The sequence below is a fragment of the Temnothorax longispinosus genome, chromosome 4, assembly GCF_030848805.1.
Source record: "Temnothorax longispinosus isolate EJ_2023e chromosome 4, Tlon_JGU_v1, whole genome shotgun sequence".
Classification (NCBI taxonomy): Eukaryota; Metazoa; Arthropoda; class Insecta; order Hymenoptera; family Formicidae; genus Temnothorax; species Temnothorax longispinosus.
Window position 1 is genome coordinate 12,637,370 of NC_092361.1, and position 24,113 is coordinate 12,661,482.

The window sequence follows — 24,113 nt, forward strand, 5'->3', positions numbered from 1 at the left end:
AAACGAGGAAATGATACAAATGCGGCGAGCGTGGTGAGGGAGGAAGGCGAAGTACGCCAACGGCGCGGGCGCGGCGCTTGTTCCCCTCTGTACCCACCGCGATCGAATGATTTTTTGCTTTGAGAATGCCATTATAGACGACTCCTTTCACGAGTGGAGCAGCGCACCCGGGTGGTAAAATAATCCCTTTCATTCTTATCCGGCTTCTATCAGATGCGTGTATATATAAAGCGGCACGCGTATTCGCGATGGTCGTCAGATCGAGACCGGGCGGTGGAGCAACACGCGTTATTGTGTCTTTGCCTTCGTCACCCTGCTGTCGCGGAAGCGACATTTTTCTCGCCGGTCCTATCAAAAAAACGGAACAATGACAGAACGACGAGACTTGATTCCACGCTTCTTGGTAAGTCTCAAGACGAATTACGATGCGTTTATCGCATTTGGGACCATGACGAAAGTGAGACAGTATAACGGAAGTGAGACGGTGACAGTCGGTGATGGTTGAGATTTTTGGAGTTCGAATTATTTGGATTATTTTATTTCTACGCTTAATCAAGTAGAAAAAATGTAAGAAGTATTTGTTTTATAATTTGCACAATTAAAGAAATTGTAAATAACATTTGTTTCTTTTTTAAGATTTCTTTAGTATAAAAATAATGTTTAAGTATTTTTATAATTAATAATTAATAATTAATAATTATAATTAATAATTATAATTAATAATTATAAATTAATAATTTTTATTGTTTATTGTATTTTCAATCGTGACTTAGTGTTCATAGATTTTCTAATTACTGCTGTTCGGCATATCTTTTGTAAAAAGTTAATTGTTATTGAAATTGCATACTCAAATTATTATGTTACTTTAATATTATATGCATACAGAAGAGCGTATTTTTGTTATATATTATTCCTACACAGTAAAAAAATTTGTGTTAAATATAACATAAAGCACATGTCCCAAACGGTCCACTTAAATTTTTGTATTAATTTAACATAATGTGAATATGTCAAATTATGACACAAATATTATGTCCATAATTTAACACAAAATAAAGAAAAGTTTAATGATATGTGAACGAAAATTTTATGTACAACAGACATCTGTATAATGTTAAATATAAATAAAAAATATGTTAATTTAACATTTTTGTATGTACAGTAGACATCTGTATGATATTAAATATAAATGAAAAGGATATTTTTTTAACAAAACTACATTATTTTTATGTTAATCTTACGATTAAATATAAAATGTGTTATTTTTACATTTGATTTACTTAAATATAAATTTAACACAAAAAAATTAGATAACGTAATCAAAATTAGTTAAATTAACAAATAAGTATGTTACATTTATAACACAAATACACAAAATTTTGTACTGTGTAGTCGACCGTTGCAAACAAATAACTTCTTTTACTTTTTGGTAATAATACAATTAAAATAAATAGGATTAATTTTGTATATTGCACCCCTAGAAGAATACTGTCACAACTCAAGAAATTTCAATTTTAAGTTAAAAAGTATAGGTACCTAAACTGTTATCTATACATGCTATAAATAGTGTCACAAGTCTATATATATACGAAATCTACTGCACGGAGCAGAAGTGTCGTTATTCTTTTAAACCGGTTATGTCACGGGGTCATTGGATGAATAGTGTCATAAGTGATTTGACAAGTGAATCACGCCAGATCTCTTCAAGAGACGGTATAAGTTTTATTATAACAAAATATCGTAATTGTAATTGCGTTAATTATCTCACAATAAAAAAATTGAATTAAATTTGTTTTTACTCTCTCCTGGAAATTGTAAATTTTTAAGTTAAGACAGTATTCTTCTAAGGGTGCGATGTATAGCTTTATTAACAATCTTTATGAAACAATATCCATTATTTTCAGGATCGCAAATGGCATTTTTCTCTCTAACAATAAGTGACTGTATATCATGACGATCGTATTTTATTTATTATTATTATTATTATTTTCAGTTGACTCTTCTCTTAGTCGCCGTACTATTTAACTTAACCAGCGCCGATGGACACGGGCATCATCAGTAAGTTAAAACCAAACTTATTATATTGGAACGTCTAAATATAATTTCATATCCTGTGATAATAAAATTAATCGTGTATAATTTTCCATCTTTTGAAGCCAAGATCAGAATCTTTAATTTTATTCGCGTCCTTTTTAGCAGTCACGTGATAATCCACGTACCGTACAAAATCAAGACTATCCACCACACGCACACGATTACGAAACACATACACCACGGCCACGGCCACGGCGGCGGCGGCGGTGAGGATAAGTACGAAGTACTCGGGTACACTGTGGGTCATCCTATTGACCTTGGGGGTCACGGCGGCGGCGGCGGTGGTGGCGGCGGTAGCTTTGGTGGTGGCGGCCACGATTTCGGCGGGGGCGGCGGTGGCGGCGGCCACGATTTCGGCGCTGGCGGCGGCGGCGGCGGCGGTGGTCACCTAGAGCTGAGTCACGGTGGCGGTTTCGGCGACGGGGGTGGATTCGGCGGCGGAGGTGAATTCGGCGGCTGGAGTGGATTCGGCGGCGGAGACCAGACGGGACATTAGAAGGATCTTCGAGTGAATTACCGATAACTTTTGAGAAACGCTAAAATTAAAGTAATCGACATGGTACCCTTTGAAACGTATGAAATTTTTCCATAACTTCTTTCAGTTCCCATTATTCTGCTAATAATGCTAGTGTTTTGTATATTAGTTCCATCATAGAACAATATAACAAAATGCTGTTTAAGTAGACAGCTAGCGTGTCCAAAATCGGGACATAAGATTGCTTAAAGACATCTTTAAGACGTCTTATGTCCTTATCTTGAACATGGTGCTATCTGGCTATTTATAGACATCCGTTGGATTCGTTCTGACTGTTGCATAAATTGCATAGAAAGATTTTAAATTATACTGGAAGATTATTTACAGAAATTATAAAATTACATTTGCAAATTATAGATTGTTGCAATTAGATGATAAAGTGACATGTAGGAAAAATCTGAAATATATAAAAAGTTTACTATGTGTTAATGATCCATACGCCGGAGAAGGTATATAAAGTAACGGCACTTTCATCTGAACTGTCGTCAAACGGAAAGTTAGCATTCGTGAGAGAATATATATTTGCTTTAAATAGTTCGCACGCACGATACTTTTGCGTGTGTCGGTACAACGAGCGACTCGATTTCACATTAACAATGCAAGAAACGCGAGAGTTTATAATTTATAATAATGTGAAATCGAATGATTAATTGTTCTGATGCATTAAACTAAACAACACCAGGATGTTTTATTTTATAGAGTATTGACTGACATTTTATTATTTTCGACTTTTGAAAAGCTTTTTTTTACTTCTAGTACCTACCTATGTATATGTAAATATCGTTACGTGTTTTATTCTTGTATGTTGTTTTTATATCTATATCTTTTGTTATAAATATGACGAATAAATGTTGTATGTTTTTACGGCGCGTATTTTAAATACGACCGTAATTTCCTGTGTATCCCTCATATTCCGGAAATATTCTTAAAAAATTTTAATTTTTTTCGAAACATTAAGGGAAAAAACGTATTAACTGGTTCATTGAATTAAAAGAAAAATTAAAAAGATGCTAAATTCACGTGAAAAAATTATTATTTAAAACAATATTTTTTTAATACACCAAAAAATTTAAAAATTGTATAACTGAATAACTGAAAAATATTACAAAAATTGTTTGCTATACAAAATAAATTTAAAAATATTACTATAAGTAGAGAATAAATGTAACAAAAAAATATTACAGTAAGAATATGTTACGATTTTATTTATACACTGTTGGAAAATTTGTGTTAAATATAACATAAATCACATGTCCAAAACGGTCCACTCAAATTTTTGTGTTAATTTAACATAATATGGATGTGTTAAGTGGTAACACTGATATTATGTTAAAATATTTCAACAGAAAGGAAATGTAATTCTGATCGTAATTTGCAGTTAATTATGTGTACAATTAACATAACTTTTATGTTGAAGTTGAGATTGTAAGATAAAATCAACACTCTATAGTATTTCTGTAAATTTTTATTCCTACTTCTTTTATAGAGTAAAATCAACATTCTTTTTCTGTAAATTTTAACACATTTAATAAATACGTTCAAATTGTGTTACTTTAACATATTTTAATTATTTTACATTTTGAATTTGTAAAATTCAATTAACATATAGCAGGCATATGTTAAATCTACACACGTATGTGTTGATTATTTTACATAAAAATTTTAACAAGGATTTTTTTTAACACAGGACCTCTGTTTTCAACAGTGTAGATATATTTTTTCTAAAAAAAATTTATCTATAAATAAAATCGTAACATATTTTTACTGTAATATTTTTTGGTTACATTTATTCTCTACTTAGTAATATTTTTAAATCTATTTTGTATAGCAAACAATTTCTGTAATATTTCTAAGTTATTCAGCTATACAATAGCTGAAAAAAAATAATATCATTAAGTAATGGTATCGTAAGTTGCGTCCATTAAAATAAATTTTCGAAGATTTCAAAGGAAATAATAACACATTGTAATTTACATAAATCCTTTATTTGTCATGTCTTTATTTATGCTGTCATTTCGACACTGAATTGACGAGCACATATTCGAAGAAAAAAGGATTAAATTCGCCAAAGGTGAGGAAGGATCTCTACAAGTTGATCTGTTTTCACGAAATTAAATTTTGGTTCAAAATATAAACTAATATTTAATTTATAGCTAAGAAAAGTTAGCCAAAGTCAAGTTTAGCCAAAATGCATTTCATCGCAATGATATCTGATAAAAACAGCCTTATAAAAAAAAAAGGTTGCTGAATAGTAAAAAAATGAGAGAATCTGTATCAAATTCTAATAGTATTGCTTCCTTATAGAGAAAGCTTTGTTTTCATAAAAATAATTTGTTTTTTTAGTTTTCTTTGCCAATGTGTTTAGAATGTTCTAAAACGTCGAAAAATCACATTTTTACAAAATGTCCGTGTGTGTGCGTGCGTGCGTGCGCGTGTGCGCGCGCTCGGATTTGATGTCCGTAGTTGCTCTAACTTTCGCAAATTTTGAGATATCGGGCTCAATAATAGAGTATTATTAAAGGAAAGTTGGTATTGAATTTGGCGATGATCGGTAGATTTTTTCTTTATAAAATTATGAATAAAAAAAACAAGACTCAAAGGATTAAAAATCAATTAAAATATTAAGAGCGTAGAGTCATAACAATGATGTCAGTGTTAATAGTTCTATATTATAGTTATCTACAGACGTTTCAGTCCATCATGGGACTATCTTCAGTGTCTAATAATACATTTGTGAGTGGACGGCACTGTAAAAAATATATAAAGATTTTAAGTCTCTTTTTTTAGTCAAAACAAAGTAAGAAATTATCCTGAATACGTACGTGTATTTTTCTTATCCCGTGAGCCATATTGTAAGGAAACATTTCTAGTTAAAATACCTATTATGTGACAAACTGTTCGACCACGAGAGAACGTTACCGTATATATAGACAGAAAGGAAATGGAAGAGGAAATGTAGAAAGGTGGGGACAAAATAAAAGTAAAGAGGAGAGAACAAATTCAGGTCAGGAAGATAATCTTCTGAAAAAAGTTCCGTATCATTTTGTTTGTTTAAAGGAGATGACTGTCGTTTGATGTATACTATCTCCGATATTAGTCTCTTACGGTGGGATGGTTCTTTGTCTAAGATCTCAACATTATCTCAATCTATCTCGTGGTTAAAATTTTAAATTTTTTGAGAAATGTCCGTGGTTGCTCTAACTTCCGTAAATTTTGAGATATCGGGCTATTTCTAATTTTATTACATTCTTCAGTCTTTTCTACCCCTATTTCATATATAATTCTTTAAGATTTGGTTGATTAGATCCAGCTTTATATGCGATCAAAGATCCATATGCGAAGTCCATATATGGATCATGTAGCCTAACTTGGGATGTAAACTCCCAATCATCATCAATTTGACAATTGTAAAACTCCACTTGCGCTACTAATTGTAAGTTGACCCTTTTTCAATTCATAAAAAGGTTAAATTTAAAATTTAAAAAAGTGTGCAAATTAGAAACTTGCACATTGCTTTCTCATCATTACAGATCACTACCATTGCTCCTATTTTATTTCGCTCATAAAGCTTCCTTTATGAGGAAGCCTAACTAATAATTACTAATAAAATTATGCATCAAATACTAGCTTCCTCATAAGAGGAGTTTTGTGAGCAAAATAAAATAGGAGCAATGATAGCGATCTGTAATGATGAGGAAGCAATGTGCAAGTTTCTAATTTGCACACTTTTTTTAGATTGCTGTTTGATTTGAATATGCTGATTTATTTAAAATTATTAAATCAATACAAAAATAAAGCAATAATTGAGCAACGTTAAAATACAATAATTTAAAATCTAACGAAAATCCGTCCGTTTTTTTATAGTCAATTGTGTTTCTATTTATCTTTTGAATGCTTCGGAGTACGACTGATTGCATATTGTCAGGCTGCATTAGGTTTATTATTTAATATATTCAAAACAAGCATATATATGTTCGCACTTCTAGATGCTTAATCTAAAAATCTGAATGACATCTTAATATCCTAAAGAGAGTTTTAAAAAATTCAAGAAATTATACAATTATCTAATACAAAATTGGAAATATAGCTAAAAAATACCAGAGATACTAAATAGCAAACATTTAAAATAACACGTATTAAAGCAAGATAATATATATAAAAGAAATAATTTCACAATTTTCATCAAGTTTTTTAATTTTGTCCACGATCGCGATCCGGATATCTTTCTTGCATGAAAGGCAAGGAGGTGGAACGTGAAAACGCTGAATGCGATAATAAGCAGGTTGCTCATTACTATAATATAGTAATAGTATGTTATAACCGCAAATAAATGGTACTTTCGCAAACAAGAATTTCATTGCTGTGTCAACCTCTATCATCAGTTTCTTGAGACGCTTAAGGCGAAGTGTATCTTGTATCTCTTCACGATAATTATTATTTATTAACAGTGTTTCAAGCTGCAATATTATTATCTCTATAACGCACACAAATCATTACACCTCTTTATCGTTTCTAATACGTATCTCGTGAATATCTAGATTATTAGACATGTAACATTATTTATGTCTAATAGTATGTCCAATATAATAGTTTAATTTTAATTTATTATAATTTACTATTTATTATTATTTTTAGCTTAATACACCTCTATATTTATATATTACAATCTTCGTTCAATACACGCTAGAAATATTTACTTCATTAATACGCACTCTTTATTATTATAGTGTTTAGCTTAACTTTTGTTTATTTTTGGTCGGATATTCAACGCAGTTACGGCGATAAGTGAAAGAACTTTCAATTTTTTCGATAATAAGACTAATTTTTTTAAATATCTAAATTTGCCATCATATTATTTTTTATTTTCCAATACCTTTTCCAATACCTCTCGCTGAGGAACGCAGAGTTAATGTCTATCATTGGCACGATTTATTTTTATATTCCTTTTATGTTTTTCAACCGCACAAAAATTCTAGGGGACACGCGCTTCTCCGCTTTGTTATTGTGCTGGTATTCCGAATCATCGACGAAGTAACGTCCTGCATGGGTTTTCTCCTTCGACTCGTTTTTATACTCTTCAACGGAGTGATCACCCTCTTCGTGCTTGTCGTCGTAAAATTTCGTGACGTCGCCCGAATAAACGTGTCCACTAGCGGACTCGCCTCCCTTATGATAACCTTCCTCGTACGTGTGCATATAGGGTCCGACGTCGTTATTATCTATTTCCTTGACATCCTCCTTCACTTCGTACTGAGACGGATACGAGTACTCTATCATGTCGCCGTCTTTTCCCTTCAAGTAATCAGGTTTATCGTCGTATTGCATGGGCATGTAAGAATCTCTGTGATACTCAGCGAAAGGGTTGTTGTTTTTGTGAGCTACCTCTTTGTGGACGTCGTCGTCTTTGTGATCCTTTTGCTTCTTGTGCAAATCATTGCCCGATTTATCGTCGTAATCGCCTTGATAGCCGTAATGACTCCAGGAACTCCAATCTTCGTGATGCGTTTCCTTGTGATGGGTCTTCTTCTTCTTCGGCGCTTCTTCCTTGGGCTTGGACTTCTTCGGTGGCGCCGAAATATCAGGCTTGTGAATGTGTATGAATACCGTTTTCGTATGAATCTGATGTTTTATTATTTCGGGCACGTGAATCTTGAAGTGCACGCTGTTAAAAAAAAATACATGGAAATAGATAAAATAAATTCAAGGACCAGCGAAAAAGCTACAAACAGGGGTGAACAGTACAGTTGTTGGCCACTGTACAATGATTGGCTACATCTTAAAAAATTAAAGATTATAAAGAAATACTATTACTAAAGAAATACCAAAGAAATTACTAAAAAAATACTAAATGTTTTTATTTTGTAATTATAAATACAAAAATATTCTTTTTTTATAATTATTATTTTTTTATAATTAAAAACATTTTAATAGTATTTTTTTAAAATCTTTAGTTTTTTTAAATGTGGCCAATCATTGTAAAGTAGCCAAAAACTGCACTGTCTATACTTTTGTGCTGCTACTATACTTAAATAGATCATTGCTTTACTTTGATATAAAATTAGTTAGAGGTATAAAAGAACGCATTAATAAATATATAAGAAAGCAATTAATAAGACGATGTAATGTGAGCAAGAATAGGTGTATTCATCCTTTAATTTGCCAACAAGTGAGAATGAGAGTAAAATTGGGCTATAATTTTCTCTGTAAGAAAGCGTAAACCTCCGTGATCATGTTTAATGCCAAGCATCTCTCGAAGTAATTCACAACTGCGTACGAAATAGATTAAATTACCTAATAACATAGTACCGTATTATACAGATTATACTCACTGCTCCTTGGCGCTTCCGCTGTTCAACACTCCGTTCGACAAAATGAAAAGTAGACTGATAACGATCCTCTGAAATTCAAAGTCGCGGTCGTTACACTTGGATCATCCGTACATGCTTTCTAAATTAATCGGCAATATTTATGCTGACCATAATTTCGTTATACCGATATCTGAGATCTCTCGTTGATTTAAATTTCATTTGCAAAAACGATGCACACATAACTCTTATAACGGTGTAATATTTAAATCACTAATTACGTTACTCGAGAGCCCCGCCGCGTGTTCAATGTGTTTTGAAATTTCTCACTTGCATCTTTTCTATTTTTAAATATTCGTATAACGTATTATATATATAAACTTTTAATATAAATCGTTTACTAATATCGTTCACTTTGATATTCTATCAATGTTATTACCATGATTTATTGTATCGTCGTAATTGTGATCGCAAACGCGATTGCTGGCAGTCAATTGTCGTATGATATCAATTGACGATGAATCGCCATTTATATTCCATCTTCTTTTCATCGAAGCGAATCTTGTGAAGCGACACCGTGAATACCGTGCAATTCACGGCTGATGATCACTTTCGCTGTATCTTTCCGGTGATATGCTTCATCTGTCGAACCGTAACTGATGTTGTGGCTTTAGAAATTACGGGGTCGATAAACCATGAAGACAGTCCAGCCAAGTTCAGTGTCACGGCAAAATTATCTGTTTTGCCTGATATTTCATGCTATCGAGAAAATAACCGTACCATTTCTTAATACCATTTCTTAATTTGTCGATGAATTTCTTGATATTTTTAAATTTTAATGAACGCAAGAAACTTTAATTTATTATTATATAATAATTAAAAATTAGAATAATATTATCTCTCATTTTTATAAAAAATATAATTATCTATATTTATGTTAAAGCGGTTTATATATTAAGTTTATATTAAACGTGATTTAAATTAAGTATATCCTCCATACGAGAACAATGTCATACTCAAGATGTATAGTCAGATGGGGGAGGCAGCAAAGGAGAGAATGGTATGAACATATAAGAAGAATGAATAGCGATCGATTAGCATGCATAATACTGGTCAACAAACCAAATAACAGACGACCGCCTGGAAGGCCTGTGAGGAAGGATTATAGGATCCTATATTCCGTACTTTCTGTACCGTATATCTCTAATATTTATGTAAGATTTATTAGTATGATGCTGTACTTGAGACTGTGTTTCAAGACTGTAAGTAGCGACGCGTGGTTTGCTATTAGAGCGAAGTGCAAGTTATATTCGATAGTAAATAATTTTTAAAGAAATATATTGTAATAATATTGCAATTAATATTCAGTAAATGTATTCAATGGTAGAAATTAAAATAAATTATAGCATGTATGTGAATATAAATATATATATGTATGTTTAATATATACATGTATATATATGTATATGTATATTTATTAAATAAAGATTTCATAATAAGAAATTTTATAAAGCTTCTGACCTAATTTCGCTTTTTCATATATAAATGTGTAGAAATCATTAGGGCGAATCTGGTGTAAAAACATTGTTTCATGATATTTTAGAGCGATAACTATAACAAGTGATAGTGATGAATGCATGTTGGGCGGAGTTTCATGGAATATTTTGTCTAGAGATTCACCTCGCTAGTTACTGGTTGCGCTATATAAACGTTCGCTTTGTAGCTACGCGCCGCTCAGAAGGTATCTCTCAATAGAGCAAAGTGTTTCGAGAAGAACCTTACGAATCGTGAGGTTTCCACAATGAGGAACAAATACCTGGTAAGATATATTTATTACAACACCATATTTAAATTTTAGATTAAATTTTGTATTTAATTGAAAGTGTAATTTAATCTTATTTTACTTTAATTTAATGTTAAATTCAATTTCTAATTTCTAATATTCAATTTCTAATTGAACTCATTTAATAATGTTTGGATTAATATTTAATATTTTATACTTTATAGTTTGATGTTTGATTTTACAATTAATTCTTTTTTAATATTTCTTTTTTTAATATTATTTTTTCAATTCAGAAGAGTTTATATAATAGCAAGGTAATGCACCACACGTATTAATAATATTATATATTAATAATTTAAATTTTTGTTTGTTTTACAGTACAGTATTTTGTTCTTAATAACCTTTGCATTGATACATCAATCAATCGAATCGTAAGTATTTACAGTCAAGTATGTACATATAAACAAATATGACAAACAAACATACTTGTAAAAGTGTTATATCTGTTTTATTTTTTCCTTTAGGAAGAAAGTGGTAATACATGTCCCCTATCAAGTAAAGAATGTGAAACATACGCACACGATCTACAAGATAATTGATACACATCATCATCACGGAAAAAAGAAAAGTGATGAAGAATACTACGAAGATGATTATTATTAAAAATGTGTATTATGTTATAGAGTATAACACATTGTAGTAATTCATGCATCAGCATAGCAAATCCAAAGAACAGAATAAATTTTGATTAAGTACAATGCATTTAGCGACTTTCTGTCATTTTCTATTGTGTAGTATAAGTATAGCGACGTTATTATGTTTTATAAATAAATGACATGTAAATTCAAGATTACTTTTTATTATTTTCCCAACAAATACGAAATTGAGATTATTCTTAAGTCGAGAAAAACGACTTTTATTATTCTTAATATTCAAATTAACTCGGCACTTTTTTGAGTCTGAAAAATAAAAGATAATTATCTTTAACGAAAAGAAATGCATAATTATTAAAAAAAATGTAAATTCCATTCCCATTCTTTCAAAAATTTATATTTACCATTTTTAAATTATTAATGTAATCTTAGATTGTTTTTAAGCATTTGTTTTACATATTTATGATATTTCTGTAATTTAACAATAATAATAAGTGAAACAGGACTGATATAATATGCAATCAATTTAGAGAAAATTTATGATCCATTTGCGGTCAGGACTGGATCTTGGTAGCTTAATAATACTATTTGTATGAATTTTGCATACAATTCTTCGCCCTTGCACAATGAGAGAATTGTAATTTTATTAATATATTATTCATTTTTATTCCCAATTGCTTGTGAAACTGCATTCTGATTATTATGTAGATTCGAAGAGAAAGACAAAATGTACAGTGTAAGAGCGCAGTAGAGTATATATTACATATGTTAAGGGAGTGGCTAGAGCTGATATGCAAATAAATAAATTTATAGGTAAAGAAGAGAAAGGTTTAGAAGTAATAAGAGAAGTAATAAAAAAGATAGAAAATAAAAGAGAAAGGATAATAGAGATAAAGTAGGATATTAGAATGTATGGAGGCGGATATAAAGATAAATCTAATTAATCAAAATGAGTTACAAAGGAGAAAGATTTAAAGCATGACAATGGAATGTTATATGTATAGAGTTAGGCTAGGCGTATACTGTTGACTTCACATCGACTAAACTGTGTAGTCGATGTGTCGAGCAGCACCAACAATTTCTTATCAACTTATCAACAATTTAATCGAGGACTATATTATTACAGAATAAGTGTATTCAGTTTTAACGAGTTTCTCATGTTAATTGGCCTTTGTATTAGAAAGTATGATACGATTTTTATCAATAATAAGCTTATTTATACTCTAGCATAGTAACATGGTCGATGATAGTCGACTGGCACTTTTAGTTAAAAAATCATCCAACTGTCGTTTGACTTTTCAGTAGAGTCGATATCAAATCGACAAGAATGTTCGCGCTCTAATAATAACTCTAAGCTTTTTAATGATTGATTAAACTGTCAATCGACAAAAAGTCGATAGAATGCGCCTAGCTTAAATCTTAGAATGAGATAAAAATATATAGTTTATAGTTTATAGTTTATATAGTTTATAATTTATTATTTATTATTTATTATTTATTATTTAATTTATAATTTAGTTACGCTGAGGCAGAGTCATACAGTATAAATTTATGAAATTATAAATACAATATACTTTATTGTTTTGTGTGTGTGGGTGTGTGTATGTAGGTAACTCTAACCTGGGGACCATTCTCAGCCGCAAAGCAAGAATTAGAAGAAATAAACAAAAAATATTATATAAATGCAAAATTCATCAATTTTACTAAACAACTTAGCGATGAATTGTGTATCGAAACAACGTACTCTCCTCTTCGAATCCTAACATTTTTGAAAACATGCAAACGCGATCATGCACATGCGAAAGTCGATCCATCTAATCACATGCGTATGAGAGTCACTTAAAAGTGAAATCGGCGCAGCGCTAAAAAGCACAAGAAATTCCGCCTACACACATGTATATATTGTACAAACCTGTTTCTGCGATTAGCAGAACGCTTGCGTTTTCCAGCGTTCGAAGAAAAAGAAAGGGAAGAAAAGACCGCCGCGGCGTGACCGCCTCGGCGATCCTGATGGTCATAATAGCCCGCGACCACGTTGATTTCACGGCCACGTTAATCTGTAGCGGATGGAAAACCGTTCGGTGATCGATGCAAGGGCCGTGACCGTTACTTGGAAAGTGCACATTATCGCGTTTTTCCCACTCGTCACTCGTTTCTTTTCTTTTGTCGAAACACATGTCTCGCTGTTGATGAGCAATTAGTGAAAAGTCACAATTATCGTAGAAATTATAACGGTTATAATTACATTTCGTTTCCTTCTTTTAGTTACCTTTCTTACGTTATCGATTTTTAATTTGTTGAACTGAGAAAATCTCTTCTGTTTAGTTTGTCATATTAATCGTATCTATATAATAACTGCAAGTATGTTAAACCTATGTTGCTCGTATTATTCGGTAAAGCAAGTTCGTAAGAAATACAAATTTTATAGAAAAGATAAATCTTAGTGATCTGAAAAGTTATTGCCGAGCTGAATAAAATATGATAAATCGGTCATTTACTCAAATTTTTTTAAACGGTTTTCACTTTCGTGATAATATTCTCACCAAAACTATTATTTTCTAAATTGCTAATTCTACTTTCTTCAAGAAGGTGCTAATACAAATACATTTAATGTTAAATTGTATTATAAATGTATCTAAAACGCACATCAAAAACTTTCTAATACTGCACGTTATCTTAAGTAGATCCCTAATTGTAGTTTAACAATAATAACACCCACATTGTCCATATCGCTTTCCCATTCGTCATGCAAAATGTAACTTACCTCTATTAGAAAACGATTAGAAATTAGGACAAACCGAAAGTAAAATGTTTAGTATTTATTCTTTATTTTATTATTTATTTAATGAATGTTTTAATAATTAGCGAATTAGACAGAAATAAATCAGAAATCTATTTATTTATATGTACAACTTAAAAATAGTACAACAAAAAATATACAGAACACATATATAAACAAATTGATAAAGTTTTGAAGGATAATGTTTGTTAACAATGTTATTAATTTGTATATATGATGACGCAGAACTATGGCTATGACTATGCCTTTTATATATAAAAAAATTCGGTTACTATTTTGGTTTTTATTTCTATTTTGACTCAAATCTTCTTCGTCACACAAGACATTGAGCAGAAGAGATTCGAATTGGTAACGAAATCTTTAACTATTGTTTTAACTTCAAGTGAAGTTTATAAAATTTTAATTAGTTGGCAAAATATTTAGTTAATTTGTATAAGAAGAGAGATCATTCTCTCAATTTAACCAAAGAATTCATTTTAAAAAATGACAATCATTTTGAGACAATCTGCATTCTATGTACCATGTAAGTAAAAACACAGTAAGTAACGCATATAATTCTCAAACAATAACGGGATTTCTTGCCAAATGCAAATATTAATGTACCTCTTGTGCCTTCACGTTCACATATAAAATGAACACGAAACCACTTTCGTTTCGCAAATAATCAGTACGCAAAAATCCATTTCCCTAAAAAATAATTATCCTTATAGTTACCCTGTAAAATATTCTCTTTAGATTCCACGAATATCTCGATGAGAATAACTAATTTTGAAAGATAAGGTAGCGAGCACGTAGAGCTATATCTCGACCTCCTGATGCATATTATAGATTATCTTAATTGTTTGTATCTGCTATACGGGATATAAACACATATACGTATCAATACATATGGTAATGCATGCAAATACACGCGGATGACTGTTTCAATTTTTTTGCATAAAATGTAAAGGATCACAAACTATTTCAGATATCATTATACTCGTCGCCATGACTAACGCGCAAAATGCGTAAACATTTAAAACGCGTAAGAACACGCGCTATTACTATATTGATTGTACCTAAAAAGAACCGCGCTATTGATAAACAAATTATCAAGTGGTGCTCGATTTCATTTTCGAAACCGCGCCCTGGAATTTCGATCGTCTCGTTGCCTTCGTCTTCTCCGTCGTGCTACTCGTCGTTGGTTTCCACATCGTGCTACTCGCCACCTTCGGCCTTCTCGTAGTGGTGCTACTCAGCTCTACTTCCTTCGTCAGTACGAATGTCGGTTTTTTCATTATCGTAGGTCGCTTCGGCAGACTCTTCTTGGTATTATTTCTCGGTATGGGCGCCTTCGTGCTGCTTATCGATAATCTTTCCGTCGCGCTGCTCGCTGCCGATTTCTCTGTTATCTTACTCATCGATCCACTCGTCGTTTTATTCTCAATTAATTTCTCCGTCGTACTCTTAATCACTTTCTTAAGCGATATCGGCAGTCTCTCTGTCGTGCTAGTCGCCTCGGTCGTCATCACTAACGGCTGTGGTGGTTCTATCCAGCTGCTCTTCATGGTGGTGACATTCGGTCTCGACATTTCTACCGTGTTGCTCGCCATCGATTTTGGAGTGATCACAATCGTTTCAATATTCGCGGTCGATTGTGCTTGTCCCTTCATGATCTTAACGGCACCTTCCGGATGAGGCGTCGAAATGATCGTGGGTTCCGTTTGTTCGCATCTGTCGCCCTTTTCCGAGGGCGAACATTTTGAATTTCGAATGGACGCGACCGGACGGTTGCGGCGTCTACTATTTTGACGTTGATTCAACCTCCCTATCTCGAACGCGCCCTCAGGCGTAGTGGTTTGCGAAATCTGCATCGGGCGGTTAATTAATTGTTGTCTCGCGATGATCTCGTCGTGATTATCATTCGCGACCTTCGCCGAATTAGTGAACGTATTTTGCCAATTTGCGTCCTCGGACACGAAGCTAAGCGGCTGCCATTTCTCAGGATTGTCGTCGGAGGGATTGACCTCCACGCTCTTCTGGAAATTGGACTTGCTCGTCGGAAAATTCAACTCGTTCTTCTGGAAATTCGATTCGCTCTTCTCTCGTTTCACCTTACCCCATGTTATCTGATCGATCTGCGGCTGACCGTTCTGCGCGGTGTTGCGTACCAGAGAGTTGCCTAACTCGTTGGCATTGGGTATCGGATTATACGGCTGTTGTTGAATCGCAGGGTGTTCGAATACTTTATTGGCCTGATTCTCCGAGCCTTTCGGAGGGTCAAGGTAATAATGTGGCGGATCTATAACGCGAAGTGCGTTCTGAGAACTTGTATCGGACGCCGTTTGGACGCCGTTTTGCGGTTCGTGAGAAGTCGCGTAAGAGCCCGACGGTGGCGGAACGTTGGCCGGCTTCTCGTAAGAGCTCGTATGGCTAGTGGGGGCACTGAAAAGATCGTTCTGCTTGACGTAAGAAGTGGGACTCGGGGCGTTGCTGAACTCGTTCTGATTCTGATAAGAGACCGGGTAAGAGCTCGGGGCGTTGCTAAACTCGTTTTCCTTCGGGTAAGTGGTCGCGTAAGTGTTCGGAATGGTGTAAGATGATTGATCGTAGTATCCTGAAGCATCTGGATTAACATTGCCGTATTGCTCGTACGAGCTCAAATGCGGACTGGGGACAGTAAGACTGTCGCTGGGCACTTTGTACGTATTTTCATAAGAGCCAGATTCGGTGTGCTCCATCGCCGAGAGCGGGTACAGCGGGGCGATCTGTCGAAGGGGCAAGCGGTGGGTGCTTAACTGATACCAAGGTTCTAAGGTATCCTTCGAGCCTTGTTCATTCTTCGTCGCACCCTTAATTATCTCCGTCACCTCTTTTACGGCTTCATCTTCCGATGGATATTGATAGTACAAGTGGTTCTTATTCGCTTCGCTCGGAGCCTTTACTTTAACAGGCGATACAGTTTCCTTAATTTCCTCAGTTTCCTTGAGATCCTCGGAAGGAGAATGCTTAATCACAGGTTTAGGTTGCGATACTCGAACTTTACCAGGAACGTGGCTGACGTTCCGAGGCAGTTGAACCGAATGATGATGATTAGAGGAACTGAACGTCACGTCACTTGAGCCGATATGTGGATGATGTTTGTGCAGAAGCGTGTCGCCAGGGTCGCCGAAAGGTAGAAACGGTAAGACAGAGTGTTCTTTCGATAAAATAGATTCCTCGTCGACCACAGGAACAGGTACTTGTGTCACGAAGCGCACGTTAATATGACTTGAATCGACCGGTTCCATCAGACGTATATAGATCTTGCGCTTGGACCCGGGCATCTTGATGGGTCCGACTATCGGGCCCAGCTCCTTCCTGGGAGGGTCCAGCAATTGACTCAGTATGTCAATGATGGAATCAAAGATATTCTTCTTCGTGACGCGAACAACGGGCTTAATGTAGATTGACCCTTCGTCATGCAGTTCGGGGGGCGAGTCGTGAATGAGCTCGTGGACTTCATTGTCGTGCACCTCATAACTTGACCCGGCGATCGAGCGAACCTTCACACGTTTTATCGGACGTCTCGAGTGGTCGCGTGAGTATTGTTGTGGTTGTGGTTGTTGTTGTTGTTGTTGTTGTTGGTGTTGTTGTTGTTGTTGTTGTTGTTGTTGTTGTTGTTGTTGTTGTTGTTGTTGTTGTTGTTGAGGACTAGGCTGGGACTCGTGATTCTTCTTTGGAAAAGGCTTCTGGAAAGTCTCGACTTGTCTCTGTGGTCGAGGCTTTCGCAATATAGGAAATACATCGGGATAAATCCTAGTGTTAGAATTTAACTCTTCCTTCGCCCTAACCTCATCAAAGAATGCTTCTTCTGGCGATCTTATTCTCCTTAGTCTGGAAAAATCAGTAATATATTTGTGTTATTTGTGTATAATGAAACAAAAAGATTAAAGAACGCGATTAGAAGTAAAATACCGCTTAAGAACAAAAATACAATATTTTTATTTTATATTATGAGGTTTTATACAAAATTAAATAGGGGAGACCGGGGCTAAGCCGACACTATTTTTTCAAAGGCAATTTTTAATATTTAATTAAAATTTTTAGGCAAATTCAATGATATATATTTAAAGAGTGTTTCTTCAGGTATAAAATTGATTCAGGAAGTTTTGCTGTACGTCGCTTTGTTTTGCCGCCAGGAAAGGAAAAGTGACGCGAAGACAAATTTTCGAATTGAAAAATGACGGGGCGAACTCGACACCCCGCCGGGGCAAACTCAACACTTTGTTTGATCGACATAATTTGATCTGGAACTTATTTTTTTATTGTTTAAAAATAAAAATACATTGTTTATCAAATGAAAAGACATTGTGTATTAGAAACAAAAAGTCGGAATAAAGTAAACAATTATTTAAAATAATGAGAAAAAAAAAGATTAAACTTTTAATTATCTTTTTCTGAACTGTCTCTGAAAAACAATTTATACACGTAAACTCGCGATCAGATATGCGCACACATTCGTCATGAGCCATACGGTTGCATAAGATGCATTGTTTGTTATTAGAAGCTAATGAAATGTTTTCCGAACACACGCAACAGATGTTCCTTAAATCGTCATCGGAATCGGACGAAACAGTGACCTTTTTTGCGATAATGTCACTTTAGGTTAGTGTCGTCTTTGCCCCGGTGGCGTCGTGTCGACTTAGCTCCGAACGTCGTTTTTTACTTTTGTTACTCCAAAAATATATAAATTTTGAAAATATGCAAAAATTATTATCGGATTCGTATAAAGCATCGAATTTCCCATCAAAATCACTTAGCGGTAGATTCGCAAGAGTAAAGCTCGATGAAAGAGTAGACATTTTCGAGAGATCTGAAAAATTACTTTTCCCTATCAAAAACACTTATGTCGCGTTAAAAATTACACTATAACTCAGAATGTTACCAAATTCCGTTGATAATACTGGCACATAAAGACGCATTTACAGTAGCAAAGGCAAGTTTCTACGATAGATTTAAATTGGCAAAAAGCCTAGTGTCAAGTTCGCCCCGCTGTCAGCTTAGCCCCGGTCTCCCCTACTCTTATTATTACATCTAATATTTATGAATCTAGAATTATAATTAAAAAAATAAACTTCTATCAAAACAAAATAATTTTTAATATAGATATAGGTAATAAAAGAGAGAATGTTGTTATCTGTCGAAAGTCTACTTACCTAGTAAAATATTGGATGTCGTCAGTGGATACTGTTGATGATAGATACGCACAGACCTATATATGAGGCATATGAGCATACATGAAGAACAAAACATATTTCTAATTTGTATTATATTATATTTAATTAGGGTAGGCCGAAATACATAGTACCAGACCAGAAAGAGGATGATTCTACGATTCAAAATAAGTCGAAATGCTTGAATAAATTTCTTTCAAACAAGGCCTCGTTTCTGAGAAAAGGGAAAATTGAAAGTTAATTGATTGTGCGTGCACTTGATTGGTATGTAATTTAACAGTAAGACTTAAAAGGATACGTTAGAAACAATCCATTCTAATTCACAGAGTACAACTTTGTTACATGACAAAATTGGCCAACAATTTTCAACAATATCTCAACTAAATAAAAAATAAAAACATCGCGCATTACTTTGCGTTTGAAAGATCATTAAATATTTCATAAAAATATAATTTTATCAATAGAAACACATTGCTAATTATTTCATCGAATTAAAAACAATTAGTCAAAGATATTCTGATAAATAGCTACAATTTTTAGTCGCCCTTGTTCATGTATCCTTTATATATGTTCACCATTATCGGACGATACTAGCAGAAGGTCCGGGTCGTGTTTCGACAATTCGGCAAATTCGCGCAAATTAGTCACGTTGATTGTAATTTCGTCGTTCACTTTTCTCACTGCGAAGACAATCATTTTTCTAAACTGTCTTCACTCACCGTAATAAGACACGTGATCCTCATATCGTTGCTCGCACGAAATATCTCGCTCACCTCACCGATCTACTGCGAAGACAACTGTTGGGCCGCAGTGTTAGCCACCTCTTTTAAAGCTTCTCCCGCAGCTATTAGAGCGGGGTCCGTGCCGAGGCAGGCTTGATAACGTATCTTAGGTATATAATCCCGAACGCACAGCGGCTCACGAGAGCCGGGCGAGTAACGGGAGCATTTCGTTTTCTATATTTCCTTATTGTTACGAGAGATATCTATCACATAGTTTCTAAATTGGAATCTGATCGCTACACGACTATGTAGTAGGCAAACGTGTTTATTATGATACCCCGAAGCAAGGTTTCTCGCGCTTGCCGCTGTCTTTCGTCCTCATAACTCCTCTAAATTGGCTACAGTATATTACAAAATGTCTAAAAGGAATAAAAGTCTTTTGTAAACTAATTTATACACATCGGATTTTTTATATGCAGATTGGTGGAAAAGAGCAATTAATAACTAAGATTATGTTATTTATAATATCCAACATATTTATACCTAACATATGTTGCAGTATATGAATGTGTTGGATATTATAAATATTATAATTTTAATTATTAATTGCTTTTTTTCACTAATCCGCATATTAAAAAATCCGATGTGCTAATTTATTATATAACTTTTACATATATTTTTTAATATTTTATTGGAATTGATGTTGCTCAAATAAAAAACAAAATAAATTCGACGATCGCCGATAAGAATGCCCAAGATTTTGAAATGGCATATTAACCCTTATGTCAATACCCGGGTACCCGGGTACCCACCTGTGCATATGAGTAAAATTTTTAATGTTTGCATGAAAATTTCTTTATAACCGCCCGGGGATCGTCGCTATTTAAACTTTTTACTATCGAAATATGCAATGAACTTTTTGTTTCAATACCCGAAAGTAAAAAAATTATCGTCTTGAAGTTTACCTACTTGATTCTAATACCCAGGGTACCGGGGTACCCACTTTTAAGAATATGAGTTTTATTATAGTTATTGACTAAATTAATTTATAAATAATTGTTTTGTATTAATTTACAATTTCTATAACCATATTAATTATTTATAAATTAATTTAGTCAATAACTATAATAAAACTCATATTTTTAAAAGTGGGTACCCGGGTACCCTGGGTATTAGAATCAAGTAGGTAAACTTCAAGACAATAATTTTTTTACTTCCGGGTATTGAAACAAAAAATTCATTGCATATTTCGATAGTAAAAAGTTCAAATAGCGACGATCCGGGCGGTTATAAAGAAATTTTTATGCAAACATTAAAAATTTTACTCATATATACACAGGTGGGTACCCGGGTATTGAACAACGTCGCACATTCCGGGTATTGACATAAGGGTTAATAAAATAATACTGTATTCTATTAATAATAATAAGAGTAGATTTCTTTTATTCAGCGCACTTTTTTATTATAACGTTTTAATAAAGCTTCTATGTTTATATAATACTAGGTCCTTTTTTTAGTCTAGATCGCTTCTCTAAACCCTGTTTGTTCTTACTTTTTGATGTGTATAATTTTTCGTTTCTGATTTTTTGGAAACCGGTACCGAAATTTGTCTAACTTTTTGGGAAATAATACGTAATTTTTCGGGAAATAATAAGTATCTATTAAGTATATATAGCGAACTACTTATTCATTAATCAATTTTCTTGAAACCGCGAGTTTAATTTTTCATTAATGTACCGATTTTCTTGAAACTGGTGCCAAAATTTTTCTAATTAAACGGGGATGGGTTTAATTTTTTATTAATAGACCTGACGTCTGTCTGTCTGTCTGTATGTCTGTCTGTCTGACCGCGAACTACTCATTCGGTCCGTTAATGAATGAGTAGCTCGCTGTCAGACATTAGATACTTATTATTTCCCGAATACTTACGTATTATTTCCCGAAAAATTAGTTTCAAACCGGTTTCAAAATTTTTCAAATTTTTCGGGATGGTGATAATGTGTATAATTTTTCATAACCGATTTTTTGGAAACCGATTCCAAAATTAGTAACAAAAAATTATCCATTTAAAAAATTCAGCTTGATATATCAAAATTTGCGGAAATTAGAGCAATCACGTACATTTTTTTAAACAGAAATCGGAAACCCCTTTATTATTAACAATTTTTCTAATTCTATTACATTCTTAGTTCTTTCTACCCCTTTCTACCCCTATTTCATATATAATTCTTTAAAATTCGGTCAATTAACTCCCGAAAAATTGAAAAAATTTCGGTACCGGCTTCCAAAAAATCGGTAACGAAAAATTGTGCACTTTATAGCACTCCCCGGAAAATTCTACCTCTACTTCATATACAATTCTTTAAGATTCGGTCAATTGATTCCCGAAAAATTGGAAAAATTTTGTAACCGGCTTCCAAAAAGATTGGTAACGAAAAATTATACACTTTACAGCACTCCCCCGAAAATTTTACCCCTGTTTCATATGGAATTCTTTGAGATTCAGTCAATTATTTCCCGAAAAATTGGAAAAATTTCTGATACCGGTTTCCAAAAAGATCGTTAACGAAAAATTATACACTTTATGGCACTCCCCGGAAAATTAGAAAAATTTTGGCACCGGTTGGAAGAAAATCGGTCCATTAACGAATGAGTAGTTCGCGGTCATACAGACAGAAGACGGAACTTATATATATATATATATATATATATATATACATAGATTTTATAATTTATATACTTTTTTCTTATCTTTACTCATAAAACACGCTGGCGCAATTTGGGCATTATTTCGGACATTCTGTATAACACGTAAATAAATTGTCGAGTAAAGTACATTACACATTACATCGTTTGTCTCTAAATTTCAAGGTACGTTTAATAACCCACAAAACTGACCAATAAATTCTTGCTTGAAAGAATAGAGACTTGTTTATCCTCAATAATTACAGAGATGAAAACTCGCAGATACCATGTAATGCAAAAATACATTCCTCAACAAATTTATGCGGCGCTTTAACATCGCTGTCCTGGTAATTTCATATGGAAACATATCGTGTCAACATGTAATGAAGATCCTCACCGTTGATCCTCTGATTTTCCAAAATAACGCGAGAGCAGTCATAACCAAGGCCATTGGCTTAATGAAAGTAAAATCATTTACACGCCATTTTAATTGCGTGTAGTTTGTTAGTTTACCATCTCCAGCGCGAAGCGCTAGGTTTCTAACACATCATCTGAACATGGAAAGTTGGTTGTTGGAATCGCCAGAGTCGCATCGGGATTCTCATCCTTGAAATGTCGATAGTAATTCTACGTCATTGCTGTTCAATTGGGTAGAAATCCGTTTAATTAATTGGCACAGAAGCAATTCTGATATAATTCCACATATAGAATCGCGATCTTTCGAATAATTACAACGATCGCGAGAATGGTCGCGAACGGAAAAGGCGTGGTACGATGCGTAGATTACAGGGAAGGTTTGAAAAATCCGTGGATTAATACAAGAAGAGTCGACATTCTGCGCGGGACGGTTAATAATATCTAATCTGGCAGCAAATCGGCTCCTTCGGGTACCGATAAACCAGTTGGGCATCAAAAGCAGTACGTATATATGAATGGTCTTGCTCGCTCGTATAATCAAGCAACTAGGTATATCTTACATGAATTTTTATAATGATCCCTCCTGATAAGATCACTACCTCTAGGTACATTTAGTACATACTTTCTCAAACTGGTATGTAGTTATTTTGTATGTATATCAAATATTACAATATATATACAGTGTCTCAAAATCACAGAGTATCTTTCGAATTGTAGAATTTAGTCAATTTGAAATCAATTTTTTTTTAGCGGAATCGACATACGTCAATGCTTTCATCACTTTCTAATTTTCAGGATTGTTATGCTTTAAAATTTTACTCAAAACGAAAGTTTTATACATGTTTTAAACATTAGATACATTTAAACATACGTTTTTTTGAAACATGTTTTAAACAAATGTTTTTTAAGAAAGTGTTTAATACA

At 33.5% G+C, this 24,113-nt stretch overlaps 3 protein-coding genes across 3 annotated transcripts; 1 reads left to right on the forward strand and 2 right to left on the reverse strand.

The window, feature by feature from the left end:
- Positions 1-1,966: 1,966 nt before the first annotated feature.
- Positions 1,967-3,226, forward strand: LOC139812115 (uncharacterized; the record flags this gene model as incomplete). Its single annotated transcript, XM_071776737.1, has 2 exons — positions 1,967-2,058; positions 2,197-3,226. Coding segments are annotated over 2 exons (486 nt in total), but the record flags the coding sequence as incomplete, so codon positions are not given.
- A 4,226-nt stretch (positions 3,227-7,452) lies between these two features.
- On the reverse strand, positions 7,453-9,270 carry LOC139812117 (uncharacterized). The gene is made up of 3 exons (XM_071776738.1): positions 9,265-9,270; positions 8,959-9,026; positions 7,453-8,291 (listed from the first exon to the last, which is right to left on the reverse strand). Exons 1-3 carry the CDS (start codon positions 9,268-9,270, stop codon positions 7,565-7,567), a joined length of 801 nt encoding a protein of 266 aa, XP_071632839.1. The 3' UTR covers positions 7,453-7,564.
- Positions 9,271-14,250: 4,980 nt separating this feature from the next.
- Positions 14,251-20,207, reverse strand: LOC139811637 (uncharacterized). The gene is made up of 3 exons (XM_071775956.1): positions 20,085-20,207; positions 19,348-19,403; positions 14,251-18,025 (listed from the first exon to the last, which is right to left on the reverse strand). Exons 1-3 carry the CDS (start codon positions 20,106-20,108, stop codon positions 15,262-15,264), a joined length of 2,844 nt encoding a protein of 947 aa, XP_071632057.1. The 5' UTR covers positions 20,109-20,207; the 3' UTR covers positions 14,251-15,261.
- Between the last annotated feature and the right edge of the window lie 3,906 nt (positions 20,208-24,113).